General features: G+C 38.1%; 1 protein-coding gene across 1 annotated transcript in view; it reads left to right on the top strand.

The window, feature by feature from the left end:
- The window catches only part of GALK2 (galactokinase 2), a 46,591-nt gene that overhangs the window by 21,761 nt on the left and 7,796 nt on the right, over window positions 1–17,034 (top strand). The window contains exons 6-8 of the mRNA XM_005521517.3: window positions 2,338–2,436; window positions 5,143–5,295; window positions 10,134–10,344. Coding sequence (XP_005521574.2) covers window positions 2,338–2,436; window positions 5,143–5,295; window positions 10,134–10,344 — 463 coding nt within the window. The remainder of the gene's footprint in view (window positions 1–2,337; window positions 2,437–5,142; window positions 5,296–10,133; window positions 10,345–17,034) is intronic.

Below are 17,034 nucleotides of genomic sequence, written 5' to 3'. Positions count from 1 at the left end.
AGCAGGAGAGCCGGGACCGAGCAAGGCCCGGCGCTCAACCAGGCACAGTTCACCAGACCTTGTAAAGGGACAGGGGAGTGGCACTGTCCTAATGGTTAACATTCCTCCTCTGCAAGACTTCTCCTGATACTTACTTAATAAGCCTAGGCTCATAAAGTCTAAACAATTTAGGCAATCAAGTGGTAGCTGATGTGTATGTGGAGATAGAGATGCAGCCAGACTAAGTGAAGAGTGAAATGCCTAATTTCTGACTTTGCCAAGCTTTATCTGGCAGTTGCAGATGAAGTAATACCTCAGGCAGCTGTGCCCAAGAATGGGATTTATGTTGTGAGTACCTCAGGAGCTGTACTTCAGGCCAGGTTTGCACAACTGCAGCTCCTACTTGAGTGCGCATGGCCCATCTGCCAGCATGGTCTTCTCATCCAGTGAGTAATACTCATAAGCTCCAGTCTGAAAGCTCCTGCCAGTGGCAACAAAAATTAGGGATGTGGTATTGCTGAGTTCTCAGAGGGACAAAAGGCAGGTTCAGCAGAACTGGCTGAGACATGCAGGCATTCCCTTGTCATAGCAACAGTTGTTAGTAAATAGGCACATCTTCCTACGTAGAAAGGAGTGAGCATCTAGAGACTGCTGTGTGTGGAGGTTTGTTATTTTCTGTGGAGCTGTTGCTGAGAATTTTATCATTAAATGGGAAAAAAAGCATCATAACATTCCATAGCATTTCATTCAGAATTATTTCCAGCTCATAGTGGAATAGGGAGATACAGTAACTAGATGTTAAACTTTCATTGATGGGATGAAGAGATCTGAGGTTCAGTCTAGAAATAGGACTTAAGTGACGTGGGACAGGGAGGAAAAATGAATTTTCATGAACCTGGGAAATGTTTTTTGTCAAGAAGAAAGAGCACTGAAATGCATGCAGTTTCTGTAGTTTCTCAAAAAATAAAAGAAACATTATTTCAGCTCATCTTTAAAATACACAAAGGAAAGGCAGTGCCGGAAAGGAGAGTATTTTTACTGATTGTACTTTCAATGTTCTCTCATTAATGGTCTTTTTCTTGTAAGAGGTCGTTTACCTCTTATGTTTGATTCAAAGAGATATACTCTGCATAGTTTTAGAGTAACTTTGTTAATGTTTTTTGATAACTTCTGCTTATCAGCCTAAGGCTTATTGGCCACAACTGCATTGTGAGCTGAGTAAATTGGTTGTTAGTGCATTTGCAAGCAGTTCAGCCTGATTACACTCATCTAAGCACCAATTTTACAGCTGTGTCAGTGGGGCCATTACAGGACTTGAGCAAGCAAGCAGGCAGGCACCCTGCACATACCTCTCAGCATTGTGATTTACTGCCCCTATCTGCTGCCTTTTACAGCTGTGTGCTGGCTAGTGTCCCTGTCTTGCTGCTTAGCTTGTTTCAGTCCTGTAATGCTACATCCTGACTGTGGAATCTCAATCTGACTTTGCCACTGGACTGGAAAACGGCCTGTGGCTTTTCTAAAGTTTTCTTCTCATCTTCCCTGTGGTTACCTTGTGCTTAGAAAAACAAACTGGTAGGGGTCATAATAGGTGGACACAAATACTTTCCTTTTGACTTCTTTTTGACTACTCTGTGTTCTTTGACCATTTTCCAAGGTTTCTCTTGTGTTTTGTTTTGACTTGGCCTGATAGGTGAAAGCTTTACTGTTAATTATTATTTTTTACAGTTACAACATTGAAATTCTACCCTCTCATAGTATCCTCTGACCTGCAGGTATTACAGTGCACAAAGATATGCCTAAAATGTCACAAAGGAATGCATATCACACATAGGTATGAATTAGTTCAGATAAACAGAGTACAGTATCTCGAGGAGACATGACAGGCATCACTGACTTCAGTATCTGCAGTGGGAAACAGTTTTGGAGTCATTTCTGATTATGGAGTCAGTACATTGAAACAATATGGAGTAATAACTTGCAATTTTTTGCCGAGATTCACTTGTAGATGGATTAATCTAATTAACAAAACATTAGCTATTGGGATGGTAGGATTTGAAGTGCATAAGGAAGGTGGGAGGAGGACAGCTGCAAGAGTTAAATGTCTAAACAAGGATACTCTGAAAAGCATTTGGCTATGGTGGGTCCTCTGGAGGCTGAGTAGTTGGTTCATTTTTGCTTCAGAACAAAAGGGAAAAGGGGCCATGTGGCATCCTGGTTGATAGCAGCTTATGTTATTTGATGTGTAAGAGATAATAGTTTAAGAACACTGACATTGTTTCCTTTTTTTTCTCACTAATTAATATGTCAACAGAAAAAATTATCATCCTTAACTGTGGCTGAAGGTTCTTATGTTTTCAGGTGGAACTTGCAGAAATCTGCACAAAGAGCGAACGTTATATTGGCACAGAAGGCGGAGGAATGGACCAGTCAATCTCTTTTCTGGCAGAAGAAGGAACTGTATGTGCACCTTTGTAATCTAAACTAACAATGTAATATTCATTTATGTAAGCAAAAAAAACCTTCATTGGTATCTAGAAGAGAAAGAAGATAAGAAACTGGAATACCTTTGTAAGCACCATTGGTACAAATGAACCGGGAATTAAATCTATAAACTCAGGTACAATTGAGTATGACAAGTTTGAATGAATATGATGAGGAAAATCAGAAATGGCAAGTAGGAAGGAAAAGATGTGGGGAAAGATGTACTCTAGAAGAGCACCAGGTTTCACTATTTGACTAATTCATGCTGAACTTAGAATGTTTCCCATATAATGAAATCTGAATGGTCGGCATGCCTTGTATTCACTGCAAATGGGATAATTATTACAAAAATGCTTTCTTGAAACTTCTTATAACTAAACAGTTCTAGGAAGTTTTGCCAGGTTCAGTTACAAAGACAATAGAAACTTTTTTTTTCACCAGTTTTGCTAATTCCAGACAATTCTGTGGCTGGATTTTGATGTAGAAGGCATTTAGCAGTCTTAAACGTGGTGACAGAAGGTGAACTAGCTGTGATAAACAGGACCTGCCAAGTTATGCATGAGTGCCTGCAGTGGAATTTACAGTGAGGTTCATCTGCTGTCCCAGAAGGTGCACAGGACTGCAACTGTTCAAACCTCAGACCTGTCACTGGAATTAATGTAGTGTTTCATAAGAATCTTTACTTTCCTTATGAGTGTGGCATTATATCTCTACAGCTTTTGTTCCTTAATGACATGTCTTAGATGAGCTTACACAGAAAATAAAACTGTTTCCTAGAATTACACAAACATTTAATGCCATCATGAGACACATGTATTTTCAATTTCACATCACCTGTACCTACTCTACACCTTTCCTTCATGTTTATACTGTTAGTAAAAACACAGCTACATGAATAATGAAAGAAGGAAGCAGCGTATTTTCCTGCCATACACAGAGATGCTTAAGTAAATGGAATCTTTTCTGATATATAGCAGTTGTGACCAAAAAGAGAAAGAAAATGTTAGAACAGATGAGAAAATAAATTGTGAACAAACCAGAAAAGATCCTTGCTTCAGTATACTTGCAGCTGAATGCAGCTCTAGCCTCCCATCTTTTAAAAACAAGAAAAGTACAGTAAAGGACACTGAGGTTTATCAAAGCTATTTTTTTTTAAATTTGGCCATTGACTGAATAATTTCAAACATTTCAGCTTGAAAAACAAAAAGCTTTGAGGCTGATACTTTGAAGTTTGCAAATTCCCTAAACAAGTAAAGAGAAGGTAAATGGAGGATTCAGTGTTTTTCATAACTGAAGAACTAAAAGAAACACAATGACATTAGCAAGCAGCTTGTAAAAAAACAAACAAGGAAGTTCGGATTTTTTTTCCAAAACATTAATTGTCAAATTGAGAAATACCATACATTATGGAAGGCAGAATTTTTAAAAGGATTCAAAAAAGACCTTTGTGGATATAGTAATAGAGTGTTAAACTATATGTAGGTATTTGACATAATAGTCAGATGTTTCTTCCAGTGTAAGTACAACTATTGTAATCTTTGCTTATGGGAGTCTGGAAAAACATACCCCAAGAAAAGATTGCTTTGTATATGTGTTCTATTTTTATATTCCCCCTAAATAGCCATTTATGGCTACTGTCAGAATCAGGACACTAGACCAGCTTAGTGATACATTCTGGTCTAATGTAGCAGATTAAAGGGTATATTTAAATGTAAGCAAGTCTGTCTGTCTTGATAGTAATTCTGTGATGGGGTCCAGAATCTCAATGGTAGGGAGTAACACACATGCTGTACATAATGTACAAGTGGATTTGTCATTGTTTATTTAGCACTCTAGCTGCTCAAGGGACTCTCTGGGGATGAACAATGCCAAAATCCATAAGACGCCCCTGCTTGCACAGTTATAGTCTATTCTAAGAAGCCAAAGTAGGGCACATGATTTACAACTTATCCCAGTGAAAAACCAGATGTGAATTTAATCTCTTGATTACATTACATCCTGAATTATTTAATTAATGGATGCCTAACTTATTCCATGAAAAGGTCACAAATGTTGGGAACATCTTACGCAGCTTGTGTAAGCATATGTGAGGCAAGGCAGTCTCTTATGTCAGAAAGCAGGAAACAGTAACTACATTCTTAACAGTTTTATTTAGTTTCTTGTTTGATTGTCTGTATGTACCATGATCATTGCCTCAAATCAGTCCTAAAATGTTGCTACCATACTGTACCTCAGTGAACTAATCTCACTGTAGTGAAGAATCAGAAGACTGAGGGGGAGATGGACATTGATGAAGGGGCAGGGAATGCAAAGCCCCTTGTTTCTAGTGGCACGCACATTAGCTTCAGCCAGGCCTGGTACTTCTCTGCAGATCAAAGTGAAACTGTTGTCTTAAACAGGCAAGAAAAATAGGTTGGGTGGGGTTCTGTAAAATGCTGAAAAAACCCAAAGACTTAATGGAAACATTTTAAAATCCAGCTACAGGGAAAGGCTTGAAATGTATGTGTAACTTGACCAATGAGGTTAAACCTCTTTTCTTGCTGTTTCATGTCAGTTTTCTTTCCTTAACTGTCCCTGGATTTTCAAGAGAAAAAACATGGAAATTTGCAATTGATTTATAGAGCTAAGTGCACTGTTACCTAGTAGTAAATTAAAACTAACCATTCATTTTTCTTTCAATAGGCCAAGTTGATAGAGTTCAGTCCACTGAGGGCAACTGATGTTAGACTTCCAAGTGGAGCAACGTTTGTTATTGCTAACAGTTGTGTTGAAATGAATAAAGCAGCAACTTCTCATTACAATATTAGGGTAATGGAGTGTCGGCTGGCTACAAAGGTAATGCATGGCTTATGTCAAACTCTAATGAAACCTTCATCTAAATATGTGCTTTTTTTCCACTTCTGACTAGTTGTGTCTTTAACACCTGGCTAGGTGCTACTCTTAGTACAATTTTTCTTTCTAGAACCAGACACTTTTCATCTGCAAGAGCAGATGTCCTGCCAGGCTTAATGGAAGTGCAAGGACTGTGTCCTTATATAGAAGATTATGTGATTTAGTTCTATTAGATTTATTTTTATTTTATTTCAGTGGAGGAAGTAAGTCTATTTTTCAGAAAAAAAATATTCCCAGTTAATAAGATAGACTGTTTCTGTTAAATCTGAATGACAAATAATGGAAAGCAACCAGTATGGTCACATGTTTTTATGTATATATGGCAATAGATGTATATTTTCTAGGATTTAGAGAACATCCAATTTAGTAGTTGAAGGCCTGGGAGTGATATTAGAAATGCTGATTAGTAGCATGTATGTCAGTGTAAAGTTTAAAAACAGGCTTGAATTAATCCCCAACATTTAACTTGTACTGCCAGTTTACAGTTTGAAATTATCTCTAAAATGTATGGAAATTGAACAGGGGAGTTCAATTAGTTCTGCTTAGTTCTGGATTTTGTATGTTCATGAGTGTATAGATATAGGGTTTGATTTGATTTTTTTATGGGAAGACAGTACTTTTTCTTTGATAAGATTAAATGACAAGTAAGCTTAAAGATTCACTGCAGTTGTACCCAACACAGGATGCTCTGGGAAAGAACAAAATGTGGGTCACAAAGTCTAGAAGAAAGCTTTGAAAAATGCAGTGTGGAATTCCTTGCCACAGAACATTAGATCAGTATCTGAGCAATAGTCAAAAGTACTTTGAATATCTGTTTGCATCATGATTCCATAAAAAAACAATTTCTTACAAGTTTTAGTTAGTGCTAAAAAAATAGTTGAAGATCTGATTAGACACTGACAAAATGTATTATAGAATAATGTGCTGAGATATTTTTGAGGAGGGAAGCTAAATTTCAGATGACTTTTTAAATGGGCTTTAAATTCAAGTATAAAAGGAATAGTCCCAATGACCACAGTTAAAGCTGTTGTCCATGAAGTTAATAAGAAAGTTTTTAAGCCATTAAGAAAATGAAGATAACGACCTGTCTATTTGTTAGTTCTGTAATAACTGATAAAAGTCTAATTTAGGGTTGCTAATTGACAAAATATATGTTTTTAAAAGGAGCTTCTTTTGTAAATTCTTTTATTTTTTTTCATAAGGAATAGAGAGCCTTCACATATCATCTATTCTAAAAGGCACTGTACGATGAGTGTGTTAAGCTGTGAGAGCTTTTGAAGTTACTGTTCCACATATCAGACTTCGTGAATTGAATCAAATTTTCTTAATTGCTTTAAATTATTATTCCTGTACAGTAAACTGAAGAGGTAGTAAGGAAACATCTTTTTTTTTCACATTCCTGTTAGCTATGCAATCTCTAAAAATGTACTTTTAGCAGATGCTTGATTGTAAAGAGACTAACAACATACACCTGTCTGGTTTTGAACATATGCTACCCAGATGGAAAGCTGCACACACTATAAAAATACATTGAGCCAGGAAAAGACTGTCTTTAGGAAGAGGTCACAGTGGGGTGAAGGAGGGCAGGTATGTAAGTGGAAACAGGGAAGTCTTTTAAGCACCATTAAGCTAATGGAACTATGAACTAACGTGCTGGGCCTTGCAATAATGCTTTAAAAGAAGTTCTCATCGGAAGTGCCTTAGGACAGGATTTTTTTTCCCCTTTTCTGCTTTAGGTAATTCTAGAATTTCATACTGCTTTACGATGTAGGTAAAGATTCCAACAGAACATATCCCTGCTAGCATTAGTATAGAGGATTTTGGTATCAGTCTGTCCTACAGCAAGTGAGTTCTTGATCATCCTGGCAAATTACCTTTCTTAGGTTCTGTTTCTTTACCTTCCCTCTAGAGAATCATTCTTTTGCCTTTTTCTTTCCCTTTCTCTATTCTTGTAGCAGCCTCTGAGTGCTGTCCTGCACTCTGTTAGAGTGAGTTTAAAGACATTTCTGTTGTGCAGAGCACTCACAGTTCCATGGGGAACTGACCTGTCCCTCGTTGCGCGCTCTCCCGGCTGCACAGAGCAGGCTGGGGACGCCACACTCTCCCTGCTTCGCCCTCAGTGTGGTGTGGGGCCAGCAGCTTCTGCAGCTGCAGAGCCACCATCAGCTCCTGGGCACAGATGCTCCAGTGGCATTATAGAAATGTTACGTGTAAGGAGGTGATGTTGCAATAAAAGTATTCCTGGACTTATTCCTAGTCAGACTTTCTTGTATTTATATTTGTCCCATCACTTACCAAGTATGTTTTCCTCTCAGTTACTTACAGTTCTCCTGTGTGCCTGTGTTGAACAATAAAGAACAATAAAGCCCAGAGATTCTATATCCTGGCATCTAAGAGCCAGCTGCTTGATGTCCATATCTTTAATCCATCTAGTCAGAGATCATCAAGAAAATATCCAACTGTGGAAGAAGTATTTGGATTAGTTTTTGTACATGAATGAAATGGAATTTTTTTTTCCCATTTCTGTTCCATGTCCATTACAATTCAAGCTGCTGCAGCTAGACTGTTTTCAAAAAACATTTCTGTTTGCCCATAATATTTTTCCCAGAATCAAAACTTTGCTATAAGCAGGATAGATCTTTCCAGCAAAGCTGTGCCCGCTGGCCCAACAGGGTCAGTTTCCATTTGGAACATTTGACCTGTAAAACCCCAGTGTAGTTTAAGGCTTGCCTGAAACACAGCATCTCCCTTGAAGTACAGAAATGGGAACAGATGTGACAATACATGTGGCCTATTTCTGCAGGGGATTATTTATTATAAAAGGAAGTAGAAAAAATTTTGTTGTCTTATAGAATATTACTGTTTGTAAATTATGTTTAACTTCTCATAATAAAATCCAGGGGATGCTGACTATTGTGACTAAAGCATGAGGAAAATAATTTCCATTCATTTAGCACCTTGAAGAAGATCTATATGTACCAACATACAACATTTTTAAAATGAAGCAGTAATTTTTCTTCTAACTTACCAGTAAGTAAGCTAAAATGCAGATTACATAAAGGCTGTAGAATTCTAGGTACTCAGAGCCTTTGAAAAGGAGGTCAGAAGTGACTTAACCAGTCTCTGACAGAAAAAAATTTTTCACACTGATTTCTGCATTAGGCACTAAACAGTTCTGCTTCTTTTTCTACCACTGAACATATAAAACTGTGTTTTAAATGGCAGCAAAGTTATAGGATTAGGATTTTGTTTGTTTTGCTCTGCTGAGCCTCACATAAATCTCAGAAAGTCACTAGATGGCACCAAAAGTAGTTAATTTTTAGATACTGCAAAAAAGCAAAACTGGAAGAGCCCCTGCAAAAAAAGCACTGTTTGAGGAGACTGAGAATCTACAGCAGATAGCTGGGCAGCAGATCTGCTTAAATTTCATGTGTAACTTTGCACAAAACAAAGCAACTACTTCTAAGACATGTATGTAAATCCCATGATTTTTTAACCCAGAAAATTAAATGGCTTAGCTGAATCAAGACAAATTATTTCAAATCAATCTCAGTCCAAACTGGTGCTTATTGAAAAGAATACACTGGGTGAAATCTTGGCCTTTTTCATAAAAGGTTTGACTTCTGATTTGTATAGAAAAAGGATTTCATTCCCTAGTCTTTCTGGTTTAAACTCTTTCCAGACATACAGCTGGATCTAGAAGTTTTAAATTCAATTTAAACGGTGCAGCACTAGAGATACACTGTGTGCTTATGAACACAGTAAAATGATATTGGTGTGTTCCTGCTAATCTTTACTTGTTTTACTTTGTAATCTGTTGAAATTACAGGTAGTATGTCAATGATCACTGACTATTCTTCTATAATTCATAACATGAAAATATTTTACCTTATGAGGAAAGCTGATTTACCACTTTCATTAGACACATGAAAACATGAACAGGTATTTCAGCCTTCCAGAGAAAAGCCTGTTGGACATTCTGCCTTTCAAGATTCTGGTGTGTTGAAGTAAAAACTGTCAACTGCCAAAACATCACAAAGATACACAAAGCATGGTATCATTTCCAGGAGTGGGGAAAGCAGATGCATATATAACTAATGAATATCACAGCAGCCATGTGGGAATGGAACAGATTCAGACCAACAGTGTACCATTCCTGTAAAGGTTCAAAGTTCCTTTAAATTGGATGTTAAAGAAGGTACTTAAATTTCACTTAAAACTCCAGAGATTGAAAAAGGTTATGGTTATTCTCCTCACAAATCTTGACCACTTTCATATTTTTCATATTATGAAAAAAGGTTGTAATGACAACCTCAAATGTTCATCAGAAAATTCCAGGAGTGTACTGGAAATGTCAAACTGAAATGTTAGAGCAAATACTAATAGTATGGAAATAGACTTTTTAAGGACTTTCAGTGTTACAACATCATAGATAGCACTTGTATAAACAGTTGTCCAGATGGGATTGTAAAAAGTTAGTAAGTGCTTGAAGTAACAAAGTCCATGGAAGAGGATAAATCACTGATCTTATACCACACAAATGATGCCAGTAGGGCTTTTACAGGCAGTATCTGATTTGAGAGAATATCTGTCATTCACAGACCTTTAATAATAAATATAAGTATTGACTTCTCTGTACTGATAGAAATTATGTTGTAATGGTTCTCAATTAAGTAAAAAAAGAAAACGGGTCTTATACTTACAAACAACTAATAGTTTTAAACAGGAAAGCACAATATTTTTCTATTTTTCTGTTTTCTTTTTTTTTTTTTTAATTTTAGCTTCTCTCAAAGTCAAAAGGCTTGGAGTGGAGAAAAATGTTGAGACTCCATGATGTGCAAACCAAGCTAGGAGTTAGCCTAGAGGAAATGCTGACCATTGTCGAGGAGGTATTACATCCTGAGCCTTACAGCACAGAGGAAATTTGTAAATGCCTGGGAATTAGCCTGGAGGAGCTCCGCTCTCAGATCCTTAGTCAAAACATGCAAGATGGTGAGCATATATGAAATGATGGGGTTTACTGTACAATGTTTGTATTATATAAAAATTTTATGCATTAATAAGTAGTGCAAGTGGAAGTCTTGCCAGAATGCTTGGCTGGAGTTTTGGTTGGGAAGTGAAAGAATTGATACCATAATCAATTGATATTTTCATTCTTTTAATTTAAAATAGAGCAAACTTTGATTTTGTTTGAACTGTTTCTAAAATGATGAAAATAATAGATCACTTAACTGGTGTTTAATACCAGCATGGATGGGCTTGTGCTTCTGTTCTTAACTGATAAATACACGATCACTTCCTAAAACAGGCACTGGGCAGCAAGTTATCTTGGTCTTTCCTGAGAAAGTTCCTGTCACTACTACTATTTCTTTTTCTTTTTGGAAGATGTTGGGGAAGATGAACAATTAAGTATCTAAAGCATTTCCCATGTATTATTGTTTAGGATTATACCACGCAGTCATGAGCATTGTCACACATGAAATGGATCCTGGATGCATATAGTAGGGTTGCTAATAATACCAAATAATAGAGAATTTATGATTCAATTTGCTTTCATTCCAATTGAGATCAGAATCTTTCTGTAAGAATTACATAGAATCTTTCTTCCTTGTTTCCATACTGTAGCACTAATACCTGTACTCTTTTGGAGCCATATTACCTCCTTGTCAGTCCTTCCCATGACTGCTTTCAGGAATGTGTACATTGGATGTACACAGATCTGTAACATATCTGTCTATACTGACACTTACTTAAATAATCTGTCCATCTGGAGTGATTGTAAATTTTATATATTGACCAAGGACCAGGTCCTGAATCTTTAACCTGTTTTGCACCCCAGTGGTATCAGACAGTATTAGACTATCTTATTGTCTAATTTCACTGCCAGAAGATAACCGGATGGAATAAGATATCTTAAGCCAGCTCTTTATCTCCATAGAAAGAGTTTTGATAACTTTGTCCTGTCTGTACATGAGGAAGATATGAACCATGTAAATGCACTCTACAGCGCTTTCCTGGGAAACTGCAAGGTTGTAAATCTTACACTGTCCCTGCACTTCCCCTTCATGAAGCAATGCAAGACTATTAACTTACAGATGTTTATACTCCTTATACCTGGTTTATAAAACAAAATTCTACAGTTCTGCAAAATTGAGTTGTTTATACAGGTTATCTTGATTTTTTTTTCAGAAAACGAAGTCTAGATGAAAAATTTAGACATAAAAGCCATAGAAGAAACTCAAAGGAAATTTTATACTGTAGCTCTGAATACTATTTGCAGATGTTTGCTGAACAAAATCTCTTAAACTTGCATGACCATGATTTCATTTGATAAGACCAATTAAAAAGGATTATGCTGAAAGCCTTTTTGCGTGTACAATACAAAATTAAATAACAGATTTCTGTAAAACTTATGCAGAAGAAACTAGACAGACACAAAAAGAATCTAAATCTGCTGGGTTTCTTACACACTATACAAATTACATGTTATGTTGGCTTTGGAACAGCAGAGACTGTTTGAAGAAAACATTTTTCTTACTTCCCTGCTACTTTCCCACTCTTTTTAATGACAATGCCTGGCTTCTTCATGTGAGAGAGAAAACATACTGTTAAATAAGTAACCTCTGCAGTGAATTTCAGAGCGTCAATTGAATTTCTTTGTTCGACATGCAGAACAAACCATAACATTTAGGGGATCTTTCCATGCCCAGGGATCGTTACAAATATTGTTTTGTACTGGCATTGTGTCTCATGTTTAAGGATCTAAAAGGTCTCTGTACATACTCAGCTGTAAGTCCAGCTTCGCCTCCTCTACTCCTCCAGTGACAGTCCTGTATACTTACATAAAGTTTTATCAGTATTTAAGGATGACCAGATAAAAACTCCATGTCTCAAAGGACTGGCCTTGGTCAAGTTCCAGGCCAGGTCTGGAAGCCCACAGCAACTTTGCATCCCTTTACAGCAACTATGCAAGGATTTCTGCAGTTCCCCACTGTACAGCCCATTCATTCCCCATGTTTGGAGAAGTACAGATGGTGCATAAAGCCTCTCTGAACTTCTTGCAGTTGTTCTTTGGTCAACTCCAAATCCTGAGTTTAAAGCTCCCTTGCAAATGTTTACACATGGATTGCACTTGTGGCTTCTGAACATCTCTAGAAAAATAATATTTATTACTTTCTAAGGTGCACTGTGCCATAATTTTGGCTTGGACTCTAGTGCTTCACAGAACACATAGTGTGTGGTGATTGTGGGACATTAAGTATTTATAAGCTTCGCCACAAAAGGGCGAAGTTTATTCTCCTGTAAACCAGTATATTCCTTTAACCATGAAATGTTTTTTCTTCTTAAATGAGGTATTTTTTAAGCCCATTTTTCTTTTTCATACAAAAAATTGTAATCTAATTCTGACATTTAAACCTGAGAATGAAATCACCATGGGAGGAGCAGGCATCCATTTGCTGCATGGATTTGGCTGTTTAACTCCTATTTGTTGCCTGGAAAGAGAATTCTAAATCTGTGCTGCAAGTTCCGCGAGTGCTGCTTGAACAGCCGTTCGTGGGCGTTGATGGTGATCTGAGGAACAGTTTCCACACTCCCTGCACTGGCAGCTGTAGGTGAGGGGGCCTCAAATGTTGTCAGGTGGCTCTGGGGTTCAAAAAGCTCTCTCTGTGCATCAGTAGATGCCCCGCATGACCAGAAGTTACACCTCCAAACGGATAGACCTCAGAGCACATCCCAGTTTAAGGGTTCAGGTGCCTAGTTCAGCCTTGCCCTGATCCATGTCATGGAGAATTTGGGGATATACCACAGAAACAGAGATGTGGCTGCTCCAGGCAGATCCCATACCTGGAGGATGGAGGCTTTTGGGGTGTGCCGCAGGTTAGGCACAGGCACTAGTGTCTAGATTAGTTGCAAAAGCCTTGTAAAGCCGCCGTTCCTCTGGAGGAAAAATCACTTTAAGCCAGTAGTTACCATAATCTCAAAACAGGTGTCTGCTGAATGTGTCACCGAATCCAGTGATGACTTGTCCCCTGGTTTATTTTCAGAAAGCCAGATTGCAAACAGTTACTTGAGCAGTCCCAGTAGAGTAACTGTTCCCCACTTCAAGTAGGGGGTTCACAATCTGGCTCAAATTAAAGCCATCTGGCAGCATTTTCTTATATACATTACGAGCCAGAAACCTTCACCCTCATCATGTTCAATCAGCAGGATGCCTAACAGAGAAGGGTACTATTCCATGTGAGTAATGGTGCTAGAAACTGTCCCCTACACAACTGCGTGTCCGTGAGTTTTTCCGGTTGTAAATTTCTAACAGTCCCATCAGCCATGTGTAGCTCATTAATCTACAGTGAAATGTATCTTTAGAAGCTGCCAAAGCAACTAGAAGAAAAAAATATATAGCCTGGAGAGGCTGGTCTTTAGCTAAAGGTCAGATAGAATTGTACAGGAAGCCTCTAAAGAAAAGAATCTGCTGAAGTTGAAGTTGTAACAAATAATACGAGTTGCTGAGAAGCCACAACATTTACTTATACAGAAAAAAAAAATCCTTTAAATGGACTAGACAGGTTTGCACAATTTTTGTAAAGCTAAAATTAAAAATATGACCATACAGTTGAAAATCTACAATAAATATTTCTGTTATATTTAGTTTACCCACAATTATTTGGGACTAATAGCCCAGATTTTTTTTTTGTCTGTTAAGGGATTTTATATGGATTTTGGACAAGCTTTCATTTACATTAGTCTGCTGGGTCACATCAACTTGGAAGATTCTTGCTGCGGTACTGTCTGTTAGTGCCCTGGAAAATGGCACCATTCTTTCAAGGGAATTTGGTGGTTTGTAAATGAACTGAATTTACCTGTTCGTGGGTGACCTGACAAATCCTCTGCATAAATTGAAGTGGGAGAAACCCGGCCTTTATTATAGTTGAGTGGATTAGGAAAGTATATTTACATTTTTAGTCTAATTAATTACCTAATTCCATACATTATAGGAGATTTAAGGATCCACATGCTTTTGAGAATCTGGCATTAGTTCCCCAAACTCTGCTTTTTATGCTCTCCTTGGAGCACCACAGAGGATGAGACCAGGTAACCCAGTTGTGTGCAATCCTGCAAGGGTTTCTTTGAGGACTTCAGCTTTTCCTCTTTCAGAGCACTCCAGCCTTGGCTCAGATATAAACTAATCAGGTGTGGGCCCTCTGGTTTTGTTTCTTTTAACTGTGACAGAGCATGGCTTAGGAAATCAGTGGAGCCAATATGCAAGCTGTGATGTTGCAAACAGTTTCCAATATAGATATGACTTCTAGAAATATCATCTGTACTCTATCTTCAGTTAGGTAGAGAGGGTTGGTTTGGACTACCCATTCAAACAGAAGAGATAGAAGAAGGTTTCTGTATTATCAAAGGCATTTGGTGTTGAAAGATGAAAATACATGAATAATTTCATTATTTTAGAATACAGCTTAGAGAGTACCAAGCTGTTTGCTGTCCTGAAGATAATTTGCCTGAGAAGAAAAGCAAGCTATAACAAAAATTCTTAAACATAATTTTTTTGAAATAAAATGCTGCCTGTAGCAGACCAAGAGCTAATGCCCAGATCCCAGCCTTTAAGCAGTACTAATTTGGTAAACGATAACACACAGCCACTCTGTGCTGCCTGGAAGGAGTGTGTTCCCAACCAGAGGAAGCTGTGTCAAGGTAGCAAATTCCCCCCTCCACAGAGGGGCTCTCCCGGGAGCCAGCGCTGCCCAGGACACAGCTCAGGTCCCCTGGCTGGCAGCCAGAGCCAAGCGCCCTTTGTGGTTCCAATTCCTGACACGACGAGCACAACACAACCCCAGAGAATTTAAGGTAATCTGGCCAGTAGAGCATTGCTCTACCAAAGGGTGGTCTCCGAATCAATCACAGCCTTTGGCAAGTCTGTGGCCCGACAATTGAAACCAGACATGTTTTCAGTTCATTCTTTGGGTTACTACTGTTCAATGGTGATTTACAAGAGAGTGTGAGCTATGGCAATCTCTCACGCAACTTTAGATATTCCCTAAACGAATGCACATTTAGAAATCTCCTTGCTCTAAAACAATGCCTCATAAGAAAAGAATATTTAAAGAGAAACGATCCTTAAAAATAGGCCAAGTTGCCTTTCTTCAGAGTTCAAAAATACTGAGGCACCACTTTGCAAAACACAGTGCAACTCACTCCAGCAGCAACAAAATCAGACACCAAAATATGCTCTTCCTGTGTGATACTCTCAAGTCCATGTTTCTGGGGGGCACTCAATTTTCTCACTTCTGTTCTAGTTTGAAATGCTTTCAGAAGGCCTGTTCACAAGGCGAACAGCACAGGGTTTCTCAGTAGCAGGCTGTATTGAATTACAAAATAAATAGGAGCAATATCAGCAGTAGAAGAACATTGCTATGTTAAATGTTTCTGTCTCATTTTAGACTGCTTGTGTCTCAGCACTATTTTGAGCATTTACAGTTGTGAAATACTCTGGAGAAATAAAAAGGCATTATAGAGGTGCTGATGAAGTTTTAGTCTGTAAGGGTTGCTGCCTGGAGTGTACAACACGAGAGACTTCGTACTGGACCTAATTTTATTTCCAGTCTTTCAAGGAAGATTTCTACATGTATTTGCAAATGTAGATTACTGAAAGTGTCAGAAGTGGTTCCAGAACTTGGCAGTCTCCACAGAACAGCCAAGTAAGAACTTTGTGAGTCTGGGTCAGACAGAAAATTCTATTTTAAATACAGGGCTGGTCTTGCTTCTCCTTTTACCTCTATTGGAGTGTTTTTTCAGCCATTTTGGAAAGCAAGAGAGACCACGAGCTGAACTGAAAGTTCACTCTAAAGGGGAATTTACATGTAGAAAGAAGGATGTCCTGAAGTGCTCTAGCAAGGCTTTGCTGTGCTAAAATAAGGAAACAGTGCAGTAGGTGCTCCATATAAAGGTTAAAGTCCATTAATATTTACCACCCAAACAGCTCATGCAAACCAATTCAGTCATAAATTAAATTATGTTAAGCATGCTTCTGGTGAACAATACTTCTTAAATAGTAGCCATGGTATTAAAGCAAACAGAACTATATTGGGAGAGGAAAACAATGAACTACAGCACAAGCTTGGGAACAGCAGATCAATTCTCAGATATTAGTTGCAAACCAAACCTTCCTGTAAATATGGGTGGCTTGTGGCATCTTTAACCACAACCATCTCCTTCCTTTTTATGCCCCGTTATTCAGGCTTGATGGCGGTCTCTACCCTGATGACCACACAGGTTTGGACCTCCCCCCCCTCAACCCTTCCCAGCAAAATTGCTTTTTTATGGCACAATAGAAAAAGTTTAGCCAAAATCCTTGCACTAATCTTTCATTCTTAGTTGGTCTGTACTAATCAGTACCTGTCTGGCCTTGGTACCTCTTCACAACCACACAGGCAGCACTAACTATTTTTGTACCAAAAATAAACCCTGAAATCCAAAGTGAAAGCACCTGTTCTCTTTCTTCACTGTACCTTTAATCTGGTATTATCTACAGTCATAGTGAGCCTGCATTGTTGAGAAAAAAAAAAAAAAAAAGTGGGTGATGTTTATGTTTTTTGGGGTTTGGTGGTTGCTTTTTTTTCAAGCAAAGGTCCATCTGCACAGTTCCATAATTGATGCAGATTTGGCCTGGAGCAGCCA

The sequence above is a fragment of the Pseudopodoces humilis genome, chromosome 16, assembly GCF_049639895.1.
Source record: "Pseudopodoces humilis isolate 2021_Gansu_Grassland_sample_001 chromosome 16, ASM4963989v1, whole genome shotgun sequence".
Lineage (NCBI taxonomy): Eukaryota > Metazoa > Chordata > Aves > Passeriformes > Paridae > Pseudopodoces > Pseudopodoces humilis.
This window is presented reverse-complemented; position numbering and strand designations above follow the sequence as displayed.